Source organism: Erpetoichthys calabaricus, chromosome 1 (assembly GCF_900747795.2).
Source record: "Erpetoichthys calabaricus chromosome 1, fErpCal1.3, whole genome shotgun sequence".
Taxonomy (NCBI): domain Eukaryota; kingdom Metazoa; phylum Chordata; class Cladistia; order Polypteriformes; family Polypteridae; genus Erpetoichthys; species Erpetoichthys calabaricus.
In genome coordinates, this window is record NC_041394.2 from 108,602,768 (window position 1) to 108,623,424 (window position 20,657).

The following is a 20,657-nucleotide window of genomic DNA, read 5'->3' on the forward strand; positions in this document are numbered from 1 at the left end:
CTACCAGGCATTGTGGGTGGGGCACTTCGCCTTCTAGGGCAACGATGATTGGCTGATTTCCATCCTGCATAAGCTCGTCGCAGTGGTCTAACTCCACCCACTAGAGTTACAGCTATGGTATGAAAGAGAAACCTTCAACGTTTATTATGTCCAATGCTCGACATGCTTAATTAGTTATGCATGAGACAGTATCACGTCCGTGATTTTTTTCTCTTGTATTTCAGTTTCCGTACGAAGGAGTAGAACTAACCAAAGAAAAATAAGCCACTGCTGGGTTGTGGGATGCAGTCTCAGAATTTTTAGTTGAACTCCAGCTTGTGCAGAAAGACTGGGGAGGAGTTGGATTTGGTCTGACAGCGACGCCACAGTGTCAAAGAGCGTCGCATCTGTAGTTTAAAATGTTAATTCTTTTAGAACATGGCTGAAAGACTGACTGCAACTACACTTTGATCTCTGTCTGTGTGAAGTCTGCAGGAGTGTTCATCGGGATTTCCAGCTTCCTCTTATACATGTGTAAGCATACCTCGAATTAGCCAAATAAATGACCTGAACCTGCTAAAGTAGCCTGGTTTGAGTGTGGTGGGCATGTCGCTTCACAGGACAGTAACCAACCCACCATGGGCTGCTACACCAGAGCAGCATTTGTTTGGTTTCCAAAGTAGATAATATTATATAAATATGAATTCCCAGGTAGATCACATTTTACATTTTTGACACGGGGACTGATAAAGCCCGCTGAGACATTCCTTGTGTGGTTTTGAGCTGCACAAGAAATAAATTGTTGTTGTCATGGAGTACGTTTAAAGTAAAGCAGAAACTCAGGTTTGAATTTAGTCTGCTTCCGTGTTTCAACATACGTTTCAGAAAGTGGCTAATAGAAAGACCACATCAGACAACATGGGAAGTTACATAGCAAGTAAGTACTCATTTAGTCAGGATTATCTGGTGAACAGCTTCTTTAAATACAGTAGAACTTGAAGATTTTCAAGTGTGCTTTGTTTCTGTCTCAGTAGATAATATGCTGATGAATTGCCACATGGCTTTGCTTCAACAACTTCAGATTCTTCAGTTTTCATACACATTGTTGGTCTGGTTGGGAGAAAAACATAACTAAATCCTGAAAAAAAAATGGATACCAGAAGAAATTAAACTACTGGAGTACAGAATTTGTCATAAAATTAGCACAATTGTAATGGGAATCCACCAAGAAGTCTTCACGTGGGTGGAATGTCTGGCTGGCTGAAACTGTAATACCAAAGCTAACAAAAAAATCATAAAAGATCCAAGGTGTTTACTGTCACGGGTGAGTGGGCAATTTAGGGTTGGGGCCATAGAGTCTGGGGGGCTGGTGTTTATGACCTCGCTAACATCTAACAATTTATTAGTTAATGATTTTTCAAACGCAGTTTGTAAGTTGTTTTTCTTTGACTTATGTGTAATTTTATATACTGTACATGTTTTCCTGTTTTTACATTGCTATGTATCATATATTATTCTCAATCAGTAATTGATCACAATCAAAAATACATTAAAGATCCATTCCCCAAGGAAATACAGTATCCATTAAAATCACAGAAAGCAAACATTATTAGAAAATTTCTAATTTCTGCAATGTAGAAAATGAAGTAAACAAAATGAAGTCTCAATATTTTGACATCACAGTAACTTGATGTGGAACAGCAAGAGCTCAATGGAGGAAATCAGATTAGGATACTTCATTCAAATTTTAGTTGATCTTGCATCACTTGCTACATATACAATACAATGACAAAAAAAATCCAAACAACTATGGCAAATAATCACATCTCACATCAATAAACATATCATTTTATGCTAATGCTAAATCTTTTTTTCTGGGATCTTGGTAACTTCGTAACGCTACAACTACAGTTGTAAAGGATGCATGTTTAGCCAATTTAAGATCTTATGGAAAGAATGAAGAATTCCTAAAAAAAATATATCTTTGGTTTTTATTATCCTTGGAGGCTCAGTAATACAGGGTACCAAAAAATGGTGTGTCGATAAACCATTGGTCCGTTCTTCTCTCGAGTTTCATGATGCAGACATTCTTGTTCATACAGTTATCAATTTCTCATGTAGAGTACTGCTTTCAGGCCTGCCTGCCAAATCTCTTAATAAACTGCAAAATATATGCAATCCTGCTGCCAGATTAATAATAATAATAATAACTTTAATTATATTGCACTTTACCGTACATTTACATGCAACTCAAGGTGCTTTCCACAGATTAATCAACAAAAACAAAGATATACCACATTTACTTGGATTATTATCATGAATTAATACTATGATCATTTCTAATAAATGTAGGTATATTAAATACATAATCAACCAGATATTGTTAATTAGATTATATATTCGCATATCACACCTGCTTCCATTCAGTTACATTGGCTTACTGTGGCAGTTCGTATAAAACATAAACGACTTGTCCTCACATTTAAAACTCCTGGCCTTGCTCCTTCTTTTACTTCGGAACTTCTCCGTCCCTACAATACCCGTTCACGTACTCGGATCCTCACACACCGGTCTACCTTCTGTTCCTCTGACATGTCTGTCTCCTGTGGGACACAGATCTTTCAGTGTAGCGGCCCCCACACTCTGGAACAACCTTCTACAGTATCTCTGTGACCTTATTTAAGTCCATCCTCAAAGCACATATTTTTGCTCAACATTATCATTCCTTAATTTGAAACCTAATAATCTTTACCCATCAGTTCATCTTTTACAATAATAAAAATGTATTATGTTATATATTCTAACTTGTTTTATAATGCTTGTTTTATGCTTGTATTGTATGTTTGTAAAGTGGCCTTGAGTTTATGATTAGGAGCTATATAAATAAAACTACTATTATTATTAATTCTAGGTTCCCTTTTAACATTTTGATAAGTAATGCTAGGCTCCATTTTATCATTTTGTTTTGTTGCGAGCTGTGGATGAAGATGTTTGACATTACATATTATATATGTCTCTATTATAAATCCTGAGATGAGACTTTTTTCACAGAGATAATTTCAAGTCCCGCGAGTCGAGACTTTGGCCATGAGATTTTTTCAAGTCATGCCCTCCTCTCAACCATATTCAGCCACGCATATGGCGCTGTCGCCTCTCATTTGTGTGAATGCTTTTGACAGACACAGTTCCTGCTCTCTCAGCTCTTATAAATTTCTACGTTTTCTCACTTTAAGTTCCCAATAAAAGAAGACTTATTATGTCCAAATTTTATTGATCAATTTCATTACAAAGGGTTTATCAACAGAAGAAATAAGTACACAGGCAATCCTAGCACCGAGAAACGATGAAGTCAAATGAATTAATGCGAAAATTGTCAATCGGTTACACAGCAAATTGGTTAAATGCGTATCAATAGACTATGCTGAAACAGTTGGTGGTAATTGTGCGGAAGATGAAAACATCAACTTACAATATCCTGTAGAATATCTACAACTGTTAACACCATCCGGTCTTCCACCGCACAAATTACTGTTGAAAGAAGGATGTATCCAAGAAAGGTAATGTAGTAAAACTTCTGCTGATAACATTAGACAACAAAGGAGATCTTGATATGCCATTCGTATTGAAACATTAACAGTTTCTGGTTAGAATAACTTTTGCAAAGACAATTAACAAATCTCAGAGCCAAACATTCGAAAAAGTTGTTTTATTTATTAGAGAGAAAGAAACAAAATTCACTCACGGGCAGTTATACGTTACGCTGTCACGATGATAGTCCAAACACAGAATCAAAATTCAATGAGATATTGACGAAAATTAAATTAAAAAAATTTACTTTTACAATAAAAGTGTAAGTTTAAAAAGTATTTGCGTGTTAATTTCAAATCCAAACAGAATGAAATCATATAGCGCAATGAATAACTCTAACGCAACATGAAATATAATTTACTTTCAAATTATTAGGTTTTACTATTTTTTTAATATGGTTAATTACTTGCTGTAATGTAAAATAGTTAGTTATATTATGCATGTGTAACAATTCCCATGAAAATAACAATCTGTTTAAATTGTACATCCGCATCCCCTTACGCAAGCAGCTGAACCACAAAGTGGCTATCGCGTAGTGCCAGCCTGGGGGTTGGCGAGCGAAGTGAGCAGGGAGTTAAGCCCCCTAGTCTATTATAAGGCCCACAGTGCACCATGATTTTCATTGATTTTCATTGCTGTTATGAACTGTGAGCTCTGCAGTTACACAGAATTTCTGAGCAATAACTTTAGTCTTTCAGTCTAAGAGTTTACATGTCTACTGGTGTCTCCTTGTGTGAGATTAACCTTCCTAATGTGTGTGTCAGTAGGATTGTTGTTATTTAGGCCTGTTTGAAGTTACCTGTTTTTAACAAAGACTTCATGATTTCTTTACATTTTGTGAGCCTATTGCCAAATTCAGTACTTGCTTTTATAGTAAGTGACAAGTTATGAATCGTTGCATAAATAATGAGCTTTAATGATAGCTCTACAGTGACTGATCATTTTCCAGGTTTCATAATTATTACTCCCTCAGCAGGTTGTTCCTCAAGTCTAATCTCTTTCAAGTTTGTAGCCTCACCTCAAGCCATATTTTTTATAAACCACTTATCTAGCAAACTCTAAATGTTAAATCAAATCTGTCAGTTACCGTAGGTTTCTGAAAACATCACTGACATCTGCATTATAATTTATGAAACTAAATTTAGAAATGCTCTAAGATGGAAGCTGGCCTTTCTCTGTTTTAGGGTTATATTTTTCCCAAGAACCTGAGGGCATGGAAGGAACCATCGACCCAACCCAAGTCCAGGAGACTGCAAGAGATTGAAAGACTTGTGAAAGAAAGAAGGAGCCTGAAAAAACAGTGGAGGAGGGCAACAGAAGAGGAAATCAAGCAGTGCCTTCCAACGCTGCAGAGTCTGAGGAAGCAACATAAGAAGAAAAAGTGAACCAGGACTACCTTCTACAGAGATCCTTACAAAAATTCTTCAAAATCCTCTTTGTCAAGGAGAAAACTGGGACCTTTAAAGTACCTGCAATGGAACTTAAAGTGCACCTGAGGAAGACCTATTCTGGCAATCAGAGACATGTACCAATCACCATTCCAGGCGACATGCCACCAATCCAATCACCACAGCACCAGATGGACACAAGGCCCCCTATATGGAGCAAAGTTGAGAGCACAGTAAAGTGAGCTAGATCAGCATTAGCCCCTGAGCCCAACGGTGTTCCATATAGGCTTTATAAGAATACCCCTGGTGTCCTGAAGTACCTATGGGAACTAATGGAGCTGGCATGGAAGAAGCGATTCATGCCAAAAGCTATGGTGAAGGGCAGGAGGGATCCTGATTCCCAAGGAGAAAACCTCCTCAACCATCAACCAGTTCCACCAGATTAGTCTCCTAAACGTGGAAAGAAAGATCTTCTTCAGTGTTGTGGCCCAAAGACTCTCAGCTTTCTTGCATTATAACAACATCATGGACACCGCAATGCAGAAAGCAGGAATAGATGGCTTTTCAGGATGTTTGGAACACGCTAACTTCATTTGTCACCAGGTGCAGACAGCCAAAAAGGAAAAGAATAATCTGTATGTGGTGTTTCTAGACCTTGCCAGTGCCTTTGGGTCATTTCCTTATGAGATTCTGTGGGCAGCTTTCAATTTCTTTTATTTCCCCGACAGCATAACAAAGCAGGTCAAAGCCTACTTCCAGGACCTCCAGTTCTGCATCACAACATGGGGCACTACCACTGCCTGGCAGCAGCTTGAGAATGGCATAATGGCAGGTTGTACCATGTCTCCTCTGGCCTTCACAATAGCACAGTGGGTGGTTGGAGGAAAATATCTGAAAAATGGGCTACGTCTTCCTCCAATCAGGGCGTACATGGATGACATGACTACAATCACAACAACACCAGCATGCAAAAAACACCTGCTGGTTAAACTCCAAGAATACATTAAATGGGCATGAATGGAGATAAAATCCAGCAAATCCCGCAGCATCTCCATTGTCAAAGGCCAGTTTCCTAACAAGAGTTTCTCCATAAATGATGAGCCAATACCAACAATCCTGGAGAAGCCAATTAAAAGCCTTGGACGTTGGTACAGCACAGACTTAAAGACCTCGAACAGGTGGAACAACTCAGGCAGGACACAATTAGTGGCCTTAAGAAAACTAACACCACTGCTCTCCCTGGAAAATTGGAGCTGTGGTCACATGAGGTCACACCATCCCATATCAAATGGCTGGAGACGATGGTGAGGGCACAAGTGAAGAAGTGGCTTGGACTACCAAGATGCCTCAACAGCATAGGCCTGTATGGGAACGGAGCCCTCTCTCTGCCTATATCAAGCCTTGTGCAGGAATATAAACGCGCCAAAGTGAGTCTAGATATGACAATCAAAGTGTCCTAGCGGGCCCTTCATAAGAAATGCTCCACCAATCCTAGCGACAAGGAGAAAATGGGATGTAACTTCAGCAGTGGCAGAAACAAAGTCCGCCCTCAGACACTGGAACATTGTGGGGCAAGTCCGACATGGCAGAAAGGGACTTGGTTCAGAACCAACAACACCCATATGGCAAAAGGCTACACCAAATGAACGCCGGTATCTGGTGGTGGAAGAGGTGCACTGCCAGGAGGAAGCAGCCAGATGTGCCAGAGCAGTCTCCCAAGCCCAGCAAGGCTGCTGGATGAGGTGGGATGGCATAGAGCAACGTAAAATCACATGGAACAAGCTGTGGAACATGGAAACGAACAAACCAAGTAAGCTTCACAATTACAGCCACATATAATATGATGCCCTCGCCAACAAACCAACATCTTTATCGTAGAGAGGACCCAGCCTGTCACCAGTGTGTGGCCCCGGCAACCTTCAAACACATCCTGGTGGGCTGTAAGAATAGCTAAACGCAAGGAAGATACATGTGGTGTCATAACCGGTGCCTGGCCTCAGCACTAGAGGACAAGAGAGTGTCAACCAATTCCATCTCCCTAAATGCTCAGGCTACCTTCCTGCAACTAACATCCTTCATCCAGGAAGGGGAGAAACAGTGGACCAAGCCCTCACCTGCTGACTCATGCCCTCTGAGTACAGCCAGGTATTGGGAAATGCGTGTCAACATAAATCAGAGACTCACCTTCCCATCTGAAATATTGCCGCCTCCAATCTGTGGCCAAATTTGGTCCTTTGGTCTAACTTCTACAGATGTGTCTTCATTATTGAACTGACAGTCTGTAGGGAGGATGCCATCAATGAGGCATATGAAAGAAAAAGGCTGCAATTTGCCAATCTCGCAGCTGAGGCAGAGGAACGAAGCTGGAAGGTGAAGGTGCATCCAGTAGAGGTGGGCTGCAGGGGCTTTGTAGCTAGTTCCACTACAAGGCTGCTGAAGGAAGTGGGCATCAGAGGGCATGCCCAGCAGAAGGCAATTAAGGAACTCGCCACTGTCGCTGAAAGAAGCGTCACTGGTTGTGGCTGAAGCAAAAGGAGACAGTATGGGCTGCCAAATGACCACTTAGTAACCATTCGATACACACCCAGATCTGACCAGCCTATGGTGGGCCTGCCTCGACTGTGAGGCCGGGGTACACAACTGATGACATGTCGAACTGGTGGAAACATCACTAAGTGGTCATCATCAATGTCATCCCAACAAAGAAGACACCTCCAACCCCACTCAAGGCAAGTGCTTTGCTCAGTCATCAGGGATTGCAATATCTAGTCCTTTTAAACAAACTTTCCCTTGAAGAGATCTTTTGCAGGTTGCAAATATGGCTAAAATAAGCCAAACGTCTAGAGGATGAATTGACCAGATGTGAGTTTTTCACTTGTGTTGTGTGAGTGGGGATTAAGTCAAGCGCACCTCTGTGGTGCTGTGTGCAGAACAACACTCAGGGCAATTTCTGCATGATTTACACTAGCGTTCAAAAGTTTGGAATCACCCAGAAAGATTCATGTCTTTGATAGAAATTTAGAGCTTTGTTTTATCAAGATACCATTAAAATGATTAAAAATTTCAACCAATACATTACTAGTGTTTCCAATGGCTATTAATACTTGAAATCGCTAATTTTTAATTTATTATTTGCATTCGACTGCAAAGCCCCATTTTCAGCATTCATTTCTTCAATGTCCAAATCGTCAAACTCCTTAGCTCATCCCCTAATAGTCATGTATAAGAGCTAATTGGTTATTAGAGAAACCTTTGTACAGTAGTTGATGCCCGCTATTCTGTTCACTTGAGTTGCAAGGTACTGGTATGGCAAAATGAAACCGATTTCTCAAGAGACATGTCAGTCTCTTGTTGTTTTGTTTTTGCACATGAAGGTTATTCCATGTGACAGACAGCCAAGAAACCAAAAATTTCATACAACAGTGTTGGTTACTGTCTTGAGAGAAGAGGGCAAACTGGATCTAACCAGGACAGAAGAAGACGGGGAAGTCCCCGATGCACAAGGACATCAGAGTGTGTTGTTTGAGAAACAAGAGTCTTACAGGTGCTCACAGTTGGCTTCTTTATTAAATACGCATCAAATAGCAGTGTTGTCTGGAAAAGAAAACGTGACTCCAGGATGCTGAACATAACACGCTTTTCCAGTCATCTTCCATCCACTGTGTGCTCTTTTGCCCATTTTAATCTTTCTACTTTGCACCTTCAAATGGAGTTGAGGTTGAATTGGGGCTGATATACCAGACTTGTCTTTGAATAACTTCTCATCCAATATACAGAGAACGTGTAGTGTTTTGATGATTTAGAAAAGTTGTCTTGCATTGAAATGCAAGCCTTCTGTGTCAGCTCATAGCATTATTGTGTATTGACAGTGTTATGAAGAATATTTCTTTCCAAGTAAAGCACTGTGGGCACGTTTTACGAAATATAGGCAAAATTAAGAAAGTCGGACAGATATCTGATATGGAAGACAGAACCTGAATGAATGTCAGCTTCAGTTGGGTGATGAGCCGAAAGCAACATCAAGACAGTTGATACTGTGATTTGTGGGTTACACCAGGGGTAGGCAACGTCGGTCCTGGAGTGCCACAGTATGTGCAGGTTTTTGTTCCAACCCAGTTCCTTAACGAGAACTCAATTATTGCTGATGAAGCACATATTGCTTAAGTGACATTTTAATGCTTCATTTTAGTGGTCTCGCTTGTTAAGGTTCTCCAACCTTAATTGCTTATTTCAATCTTAAACTGCTGCATTCAGTGTTTTAATTGCTCCTTATTAGCAATAAGATGTAAAACAGGGGTAGGCAATGTCGGTCCTGGTGAGCCGCAGTGGCTACAGGTTTTCATTCAACCCAATTGCTTAATTAGAAACCAATCATTGCCAATCTCAAACCTTATTTAATTTTATGGCTTGTTAGTCTGTGCAATGTAAGGCTTTTATATCGTAGATTTTTTTCCTTTCCAAGGATATCATCCAAATGATTTGAAGCCTAAAACAGATCATTTTCAGTCTGTCACATTTTTCTATTAAGTGTTTTATTAAATCAAACCGTGCATGATGAACACACACAGATGTAATTGGAAAAAAGCTAGCTGGAGAACTGCTGGCTGCTTTGTCTTTTACATCTTATTGCTAATAAGGAGCAATTAAAACACTGAATGCAGCAATTTAAGATTGAAATAAGCAATTAAGTTGGAGAACCTTAACAAGCGAGACCACTAAAATGAAGCATTAAAATGTCACTTAAGCAATATGTGCTTCATCAGCAATTATTGAGTTCTCGTTAAGGAACTGGGTTGGAACAAAAACCTGCACATACTGTGGCACTCCAGGACCGACGTTGCCTACCCCTGGGTTACACAACAAGAAGAGTGGAGTACAAGACAACAGAAGTTTCACTTAAGCTACACAACACCCTTATGAGGTCTTATTGGGAATACTGCATACAGTTTTGAACTCCATGTTACAAAAAAAAAATACATCACTACACAAAAATGTAAAGAAAACCAACTAGTGTGACGCTGGTAGTTCAGTGTGTGAGCTGTGGAGAAAGACAAAGAGCTGAACTGTTTCAGTTTCACCAAATGAAGAATTAGTATTGTGCATCGTTATTTTAAAATCCTAGCACTTTAACAAGAACAGAGAGACTATTGGAGAAGATTTTCCTTCACAAAGAAAATCATAAATGTGTGGAATAAAGTTACCAGTGGTGTAGTAGGCAGAGGTATGTTGACTATTTCAATATTTAACTTTACAGTTATTATTAGGTGAATACCTGGATATACATGAACTGTCTGTGAAACCAGGAGTCAAACATTCTGACAAATCAAAGTTGATCCTGCAGTGTCACTGTTTGTACCGCTGGCATTCTTAACCGCGCAGTGGACACTGAAGTTGCTGTGGCAGTCCTCCCAGGTAATCTTCCAGGGGTAGCACTGATGAAGTCTTACAGTGTAACATCATGTAGCATTAGTTATACAACATTCTTATAGAGTAGTGTTTCCCAAACTTGGTCCTGGGGACCCCCTGTGGCTGCAGGTTTTTGTTCCAACCAGCTTCATAATCAGTGCTAGCACTGATGTCATTTAATTAGCTGCTATTTTTTCTTTTATTCAACATTCAGAAAAGCACAGTAGTATGATTCTTACATTTATAAGATACTTAGAAATATTTCTGCTTTTGCTATAGATTTAAATGCTTAACTCTCTTTTGTTGATTTCATTATATTTTGTCCTGTCTCTGTGCAGTTTTTCCCCTTCATTGTATTTTATTTATCACAATTTAAAATGAGCAGATCAGACACGCTGGCAAACAACACTGAATAATCAAAGGCTGCTACTTTAGCGTTAGACCCACTGATTAGTAAATAATGGATCAATTAAACAACTAGAACTCCTAGAAAAGCAGAATGAAAATCAAGATGAAAATATTGTTAAAAAGAAAAAAAAACATTATTCCCATATAACTACTTGGTACATTTTAATATTTTTTTAGTTTTCTAATTTCTATATTGTTCCCTAAACACTGAACTTGGGAAATATCAGTACACTTAATTAGCCCAGGAGTCCAATTAAAAACAGAAGCTGGTTGGAATAAAAAGGGGGGTCCCCCAGGGCTGAGTTTGGGAAACACTGGTCTAGACCATGAGCTTGCTTTCTTTACTGATGTCATGGTTCGTGAACACCCAAGTGCAGTTTCAGTAAGAAGGTGTTGGCAAATCTGATGCAGTGATGAGTGTCCTCCTCAATGGTTACCGTTTGAAATAACTGAATATCAAGGTATGCTGATCAACATCTACCTGTCCTTGTCCAGTGATGGAGCTTCCTGGGGCTCAGTTACTTGGTCAGAGACATCTTGGTGGAGGATCATGGTTTCCTGATGTTGAAGGGCCAATCCTAGGTTCTTTATTAGACTTATCCATGAGGTTTGGCATAGTCTGGAGTCCTTCCAACAACCAGCACAATCATATTGGACATGTAGGATTATCACACTTTAATCACTTTTGTCATTGTCTTAAAAGTAAATTATACAAGATTGGGGTAAAAAAGATATATTTAATTTTTTAGTTTACAATATTCCAGCACATCAAAATGTTATTCAACTGTAAAATTATGAGTTATACATTTCTGTCAACTTTTGGAGACAACTGTCTTGGAGCTTATGTAGATTCTACTTCTGTCATTTGACCGAAGCTTCAAATTGAAAACACAAGCAATCAACCTCTTAATGGACTTTTAACTGCGTACAGTTTGCTTATTAACTCTGTCTACAGCAATGGATGGGATTTTCCATGCTAAATTAGAGTCTGAAAATGATAAATACTGTATAAGCTAACAGCAAAAGTGGGAAAAAATTATTTTAATCAAAAACAAGTAAACATGAAATCATAAATACTCTATTCAGATTTATTATAACTAAAGATTGAATGTGCTGTCAAAATTCAATAAAAGGCTACAGGTAAACGATGGATATCCAATGTGGATATTGTGAATATGGATATTGAGATGAGCTGCTCAGTAAACAGAAAGCCTGCAGCCAAATCCCAGAGAGGAAGACGGCCTGTGCGGAAATGGACAATGCTCTCAGGACACAATAGGGAACGGAGCTCAACAGACACTAGGGGTGCCTGACCCTCCTTTAGACAGAAAGAAGTCACAGGGGGTCTGGAGGCCTTTTAGCTTCAGCAAACCTTGAGAGGCTGCAGGTTTTGAGGTGTTACAGTTTATTTGCAGTCTTTATGTATTTCATTCTTTAATAATCTATTTTACCTCCATAAAGGTATTCTGGGTAAGAGAGTTGCAAAAGCGCCCCCTTATTTTAAACATAGTACTTTTCATCTTTTATCACATAACACAGTACTACCTGTGGAGTTCTTGAAATTAACTTCAGCTTTGTAAAATTTCTTTATTCCACACAGCCTTTAACTGAAATACAATGGGAAAACTTATACAAACATGTTAATTAACTCATAATAAAAAAAAGAATTAGTATAATTTGTATCTGGATATCTTGATGCAAAATGAGTTTATTAAACCAAAATTAATTAGGTGCACAGAACAATTCACATTCTTTGCCCACATAAAGTACTACTGGGTAAGTCTTTTCCACATTGTTATAGGTAATGCATAATTCTTTTTAATACATTTGTCTTCTAATAAAATAAATATTCAAACTTGGCATCTTAATTTTTTTGCAGGGTACAGAAAGCTTTCATTTTAGACAATGGGGGAAAACACAAAGTACCCAATCTCCTTTGTGTTATGTAAACACAAACCCAGAAAAAGTGTCAAACAAAGTAATAATCATTTGTGTTAAGGAGTCGATCCAAACTTAACCTTTGATCACTGCAATTGGCCGCAGTTTGATGGCCTTTTTGCTGATGCCAGCAGCATGACAAGTGTTCACAACATCAGTCACATTTTTGTAAGATTCAGGTGCCTGGGGTGGAAAAAAAAAAAACAAGTTGAAAAGTTAATTGAGAACAGTAACACTAAAAAAGTAACAAAATGCTACTTTATACAAAAAGTAAATATAATAAGGTAGACTAATATCCCTAATGGCAAACAAAAAGAAAACAATTACCAGTATGTAAACCAAATATTAAAATATCAGTATTTAAAACCGAATGGCAAATTATCTACCATAACACTTATTTTATAATTAGGAGGGAAACTGCGCCATCCGAATAAACACTCTTACTGTCACTGGGAGATTGTACAAACTCTAGTAGGTGGCTGCTAGTGCCGCTGCCTCACTGCTCCAAGAAATTAGGACTGAATGCTGAAGGGTGTGTGGTGCTTTGCACATTCTTCTAGTGCTACTTCAACCTGTTAGCAACTTGATGTGACTGGAGTATGGAGGTGCAACTGAAAACACCTACAAGAAGCCAGCATGTCACCCAGGGCTGATCTTTATTTTGTTACCCTGAAGAAGAATGAATATATATGAAAATGGGTTTGAAAGAGCTCTTTGGACAATTAAAAGTGGTATTTCAGTGACCATACAAAGTTAGTCATATCTGCCACATTATGGCATCCTTTGAAATAAAACTGGAGATAAAAATGACAAAACAGTGAGATTCAATTAAATTAACTAAAAGATGAACAGTAGCATTTCTGAAAGTATGTGAGCTGACGATAATATGTTGAAAATAAGTCAACTTTGGAGTCTTGTCTTGTGATCCACCCAACCATTTGTGTATGCAAATATGCAGCTTGCCAAGAAATGTAAAACCACATATTGCACATGTGATTACATATACTTTTCTTATTTTAACTTTTTTATTGAAAACTTCTATCGGATTTTATACTTTGAACAATCTCATTATTCCCCCCTATTAAGACATTAATATAAATAGCATTTGGGTTTTTGTAAATTTACTATAGTCTCATTCACAATGGCCGATACAAAACTGTAGAAAACACTTTTATCACTGTGATTGAAAATGAAGAATTTAAACAGAACAAAAAAAAAATCTTAATTGTGTGACACTGTCATAAAACAAAACAATTGTTTTAATGTTATTTATTTATTAAATAATTTTCCCATGTTATTTTACATGTGTGTTGTACTAAGTCTAATGATGTAGCTATTTAAGCTAATAATGGAATGCTTTGCTTTTATGTGCATTATGACTTATGTGATATGTACAGTAAAGTACATTAAATAAGTTAAAATTACTTCTTTGTACTAAAATTAAACTGTTATGTGATATTTCCACAAGTACCTTTTTTTTGAAAATGATTCTGGAAACACAAATCTTTGCTACTCACTTGGCTGTTGTCCCATGAATATACTCTTAGTGATGCAGTAGTCAAAACTAAACAGTTGCCTAAATTTCATTAGATTAGTTTTTGTGCAAATTAGAGTTATCTACGGAGGCCAGATGAACTTCAGCATGGGTGACAGTTTTTGATGTTATTTTTAAACTTCAATCAAGAACAAGAAGATATGTATGTGACTATCAAAGAGTTAAGAAGAATTTGTTATTGCAGGTAGGTATGTACCGCACGGTGGTGTGGCCGAGCGGTCTAAGGCGCTGGATTAAGGCTCCAGTCTCTCAGGAGGCATGGTTTCGAATCCCACCACTGCTGCGGTGGGCTGGCGCCCTGCCCGGGATTTGTTCCTACCTTGCACCCTGTGTTGGCTGGGATTGGCTCCAGCAGACCCCCCATGACCCTGTAGTTAGGATATAGCGGGTTGGATAATGGATGGATGGATGGATGAAGGTAGGTAGGTAGGTATGTAGATAGACGTTAAGAATGATACTATTGCTTAGGTATGGCAAGTAATTCATCACAAGTGTAAGTAATTCATTATTGAACATACTTGCTTTAAATGTAACACAATACATATATACATATATTAGACTGCTCAGCCTGCTTGTGTGGTATGCAATCTCCTCCCCAATCACTCTTAGCTTGAAACCTGAATGTTCTCCCCATGACCATGTAAATATAGTTATGGATATAATGGTCACCTAGGGTGAATGTTGGGTTTACAGGTAATTTTAATCAGACGCAGTGGAAAAAAAACAGGTTTAGGAGACAGAAGGTCAGAAGTGTTATTTACTAAACAGCTACTTACATGTGTGTACACTAGTGTGATGGAGTCACTTTTTCTTTTCATAGAAACACCATGTAGCAGGTGTCATCCCAGGAAAAACAAAACGTTCAAAAAATTTCATAAATATTGAGCAGACTTAGTAACTCAAACCTCATGAACACTACACCAAGTGGTGGTTATATTCATAAAACAATTCTGAACTATTCTTTCTCATGTTTTCAAAACTAAAAAACAAAGTATATAAAAATAAAACCTGCTCCAACATAAAAAAAAACTTGTTTTAATTAAACCACGATTTAATAACACTTTGGGAGAAAATTCATTGTGAAATAACAATTCCCTTCTAACCAAAATCATCAGTTATATTCAGTAAAAGTACACATGGTAGTACTTTTATCATTAAATGCATTAGTTTACATTTCAAATATGAAACTTTTTTCACTTGACTGGTTTTCTTAAATTTCTTTTCAACAGGTAAAATTAATATCTTAATAATAATATAGAATTTAACTTTACCTCTTCCATTACTAGTTTAGGTGAAGCAACACGAATGGCAATTCCCATGTCTGCCAGTTTGTCTAAAACATCTTGGAAATCTAAGTTCCTTCGGGATTTGGCACGAGACAGTGCTCTACCCTGAAAATAGAAAAAAAAAAAGAGTGTGACCAAACATACGGGAACTGAAGTATCAGAAAAGACCATTGAAGTCTGTATGACCATCAGCATCAAGTGACTCAGTGAGAACCCTAACTACAAAGAGGACTATTTCATTTTTGTTAGGTAGAATGCCCAGAGGGGACTGGGCGGTCTCGTGGCCTGGAACCCCTGCAGATTTTATTTTTTTCTCCAGCCTTGTGGAGTTTTTTTTTGTTTTTTCTGTCCACCCTGGCCATCGGACCTTACTCCTTTTCTATGTTAACTAATGTTGTCTTATTTTAATTTCTTACTTTGTCTTTTATTTTTCTTTTCTTCATTATGTAAAGCACTTTGAGCTACTTTTTGTATGAAAATGTGCTATATAAATAAATGTTGTTGTTGTTGTTATCAATTCATCCATGTTTAGGGTATCAGCTGTATGAGAACACAAAAAAAAAAAAAGTATGAAAGTCAACAACAGGATCTCTAGAGGGAGGTTACTGCCTCAAGTACTGTGGAGTGGCAACACATTTGTGTCATGTTTTGCTCACAAATTATTAACGGTAAAAACTGCAAAGATGAAACAGCCAAAGGAGATAACTTTGCATAGCCATTCAATTAGTGTGTTTCCTTATTTTAATGAAAACAGCGACATCATTCAGCATTTGTCTAGTTTACTGGCAAAGTTTATCAATAAGAACGTTAAACATTAGTATTGAAGAAGACTGTAGATACGGAGATCAAAAATCTTACAGCTCCATGGCAGGTGGTTCCAAAGGTTTCTGTCATCCCTTGTTCTGTACCAGTCAAAACATAACTGCACGTACCCATTGTACCACCAATTAAAACAGGTTGTCCAGTCAGCTAATGGAAGGAAATTAAAATAACAATAATTAAATAAACCATGTAGTACCCTGAAAATAAGAATGTTAATAAAATACTAGTGCATAAATGCAAATGTACATAAATAGTAGTATACAGTACATACAGTAATGTTTGTTTTCTTATGTACAATTACCAGTATATAACACACACCAGTATTCTTTAGGTAACTGACAAAACATAATTAGTATTTTCCAAATGCTATGTTTATTTTCAAGAATATTTTCCATTTAAACGGAGTATTACTTCATTTATATTTCTTAATTCAGATGCAATTTGTCTGTTTTTCAGTTTGCTGGCTGTACATCTGTATAATCATTGTACTTTGCTTGCTATCTGTAGCGTTTAATGCTATAGAAGTTTTAAACCTGCCCATATAAAACTAAGCTCCTTGAAACATGGCTTCCATGTTCCATAAGTTTCTTGTGCCTCCTAATCTCCAAAATGGTCAAAGGCCCATGCCTTCTCTCTGTTCACTTACACGTTTTAACAGTCCTTGCTGTTCTCTAAGGTTGCTAATGTGCAATAATTACTTGGTCTGCTAGATTTGAAAGATCATCTTGAACTTTTACTTTGCTACTGCTGTAAAATATCTTTCTTTACAGTTTTACACTTTTTTTTGTTCATTATACTAATAAATATGTATGTTTGGCATTGCACTGTAATTTGCTTTGTTTAGTGCAGTGAGGAGTAGACCTGCTAAAATAGAAGCAAAAATGGACATGGTTGTAATGTTTGTGGGTCCTTTCTGAAAATGTTAGTGGCACACTCTTAAAGATGTGTGTTTAACATAGTCAAATACATTTTTTTTTCTCAAGCAATTTCTTAACAAACAGATATTCAAATCAGTAAATTGTACGAACCCTTGCCTCCATCTAACGCCAACTCTTAGCCTATAAGATACACTGTAATAGTCACTGGAGTATTTTGCAGATTACTATGTATTAAACAGAAATCATCAGAGTCAATCCCATGACAATATGCTCATATTAATAATAAGCATGTTTTTAAGACTTCCACTGAAACAATAACTTTAACTTGAGAAATCTCTCTAAATATTACCAAAATAAAAATGAATTACATAAATCAAAGGTTCTGCTAAAACACACTCTTAAATTATTGCAAACAGATTTCTATGTTTAAATGTAAAAATGTTTTTATATAAAGAGATACTTGGCTATAGTAACAGAGTATTCCCCAACTCACTAAACTCAACTTCCAGATGCAGGAAAGATTTACCTTATTCAGCAATCGGCTGAATATGGAGTTTGCCAAGATCAATGAGAGTTTTGATATTTTTTCTTTGTTTTCAACTTATGTTGAGAAATTAAGCAAAAGAAGAAATGTACATCACTATACTGCATAATGCACTGTCATGAAAGGACCATGTTCACTTTTTTTGTTACATCACAAGGCATACATCACACAGTATCAAGTGAAAAACAGTCATCAGTCATACAATGAACTGACGTTATTATACAAAAAGGCTGCTGCCGGCAAGAGTGAAAATCAAAGGCATCCAACAAACTGGTTTAAAAGTACAGTTGTGCAATAGTGAGTCCAGAGACACACCGTAAAAAGAAAATATGAAGCTAATGAGGTGATCGGAGTCAAGAGAATATGAGGCATCAACTAACTCCATATAGTTCAAGGTACCTGGTAATCAACAGCAATAAGAGGATGATGAGGAGGGAAGGCTCGAGTGGAACCTTTCCTATGCACCAGAAGATTCCTCTGTTTACCATCTACCACGTGTTCCTCCACCTTAGCAATATTATGGGATACATCATAGATTACATGCATGTCCAGGTCATCAGGGGTAGTGCCAAAAACTTTTGCAAAAGCCTAAGGGAGGGGAAAAAAATGTCATTATGGACAGGTAATCAAAAAAAAAAAAATAAAATAAATAACTTAATGAAGGATATTCATCATAACACTTGTTTGTCAAAATGTGTTCTTTCATGTTGTATAGGTTTTATAGTCCGGTTGTAACTTCTAAACTAACTTTATTATCTTCTGTGCATAAACTCTTGAATGGCTTCTTTTACACTGCTGTAATTATATACTTGCACAAGTATTACTCATTTAGGTGGAATGGCATTATAAACTGTTACAGCATACTGAATAGAAAAGTATCAGATTGCGACTCTAGTTTAGCAGCAATATATGTGAAATAGACTTTTTTAGGAGTGGGAATTGTTAGGGACATGTTGACTCTATTGCACCCATAAAACACTGCACAGCTTTCCAAAAACAAGCCCTGGATTACTGAGGAACTAAAACCTAATGAATGTTGAAGAAAGAACTGAGTTAACAGAAACATAGCTAAAACAGAAAATATATTCAGTCAGAGTACCATGAAAGATGTTTGAAACACACTAGGCATAAGTACTTAACTCGAGCAATCCAGAGGTAATTTGGCCATATCTAATGTCCTGAACCATTTCTTGAATTAATTTTCTCAATGAACAGTCCCCCACACCACCCCCAGTGCATCAAGAACTCCCTACAAAGAGGAAGAGCCACTCTCATACTTAAGGCCAAGCTTGTGGTAATCTCTGCTACCTGTTCACCTTTTCACTTAGGCTGCATAAAGTACTGCTGCTGTGGAAAACATCCTATATTGTTACAGTCCCAAAGAAGGTATATGCCTCTTCATCAGAGGTGGGTAGTAACGAGTTACATTTACTCCATTACATTTACTTGAGTAACTTTTTAAAAAAATGGTACTTCTAAGAGTAGTTTTACTGCACCATACTTTTTACATTTACTTGAGTACATTTGTGAAGAAGAAATGCTACTCTTACTCTGCTACATTGGGCAACACTCGACTCGTTACTTTTTTCCATTTACACATTAGATACTTATATTTTTGCCAAAGAGAACTCGCCAGTGAATCTACTGCATGACTGTTTCACCAATCAGACGTGGCAACAATAATCACATGATTCTGTTTCACCAATCAGATGTAGCCATGGAGTCACATGACCACACACAAACTTCCTGCGTCTGCAGCCTGTGAGAGACTTTTAGTCATGTGGGGCTCCTGTTCACTGCTAAATGGTCACAGCTTCACTGCAAGAACCTTGAAAGCCAACTCCTGCTGAAGCTTTACCATCACTTCACTGAGTGAAGAACAAGCACGTTTTAACCAAACATGCACAGACACAGACAGTCATGGTAAAGTGAGACTTCTTGTATGTGCACAAGCTGCCTTGTTCTAATGTTATTTTCTATCAGCTGTGCTATTTGGTGGGCAAGTGTGTGACAATGCCGGTCCCTTACAGACTCTTTCCTTTTCTTTGATTCCCCCTTCTTTTTTTTGTGCCGACCTATATATATACACTCCCGTCTCCGTGGGCCTTAATCACACACCGCAGAAAGCCAATGAAGCAATTGAGAACAATCGCACCCGCACGTGCAGGTGTGACTTGCTCCAACTACCTCATTAACTCCCTGCGGTCGTGCAATTGTGCCTACGGAGAGTGACACGGCTTTATGGATTTGAAACTGGCCTTTTTTTCTTTATTGAAGCTGCAGACCTGCTACACCACAAAGTGAATATGCAGTATTATACTGTCAGAGTAGAGTATATCTTGTCACTGTAAGTAGTTTGCACTATTCAAACATACATGTTACCTACTGTAGGTATTGGCTTCAAAAGCTTTGTTGTGAAAAACTGAGATTTGGAACTTTGTGTTATTTGTGCATCTTTATTTTGTAAAGATGTTAGTTATTTTTACTCATTTTTTATTTTATTATTTGGAAATAGCAGAATTTGCACATTATTTTATATTTTTGTCTGTCTTATTACAACTTTTCTAAAAAATAAATCATTTATTATGTTCAAACAGTTACTCAGTACTTGAGTAGTCTTTTCACCAAATACTTTTTTACTCTTACTTGAGTAATTTTTTGGATGACTACTTTTTCCTTCTATTTGAGCAATATTATTGTGAAGTAACGCTACTCTTATTTGAGTACAAATTTTGGCTACTCTACCCATCTCTGCTCTTCATCTAATGACTACAGACCACTTGCCCTTACATCACACATCATGAAGACCTTCAAGATGTTGGCCTTGACTATATGAGGCATGTGTTTAAGTCTATCTGTCCAGCA

General features: G+C 37.6%; 1 protein-coding gene across 1 annotated transcript in view; it reads right to left on the reverse strand.

The window, feature by feature from the left end:
- Positions 1-11,488: 11,488 nt before the first annotated feature.
- LOC114654516 (RNA-splicing ligase RtcB homolog) overlaps positions 11,489-20,657 on the reverse strand; it is a 31,420-nt gene continuing 22,251 nt past the window's right edge. The window contains exons 9-12 of the mRNA XM_028805116.2: positions 18,192-18,380; positions 16,407-16,517; positions 15,534-15,653; positions 11,489-12,890 (exon numbers count right to left, since the gene is read on the reverse strand). Coding sequence (XP_028660949.1) covers positions 12,783-12,890; positions 15,534-15,653; positions 16,407-16,517; positions 18,192-18,380 — 528 coding nt within the window. The 3' untranslated portion in view covers positions 11,489-12,782. The remainder of the gene's footprint in view (positions 12,891-15,533; positions 15,654-16,406; positions 16,518-18,191; positions 18,381-20,657) is intronic.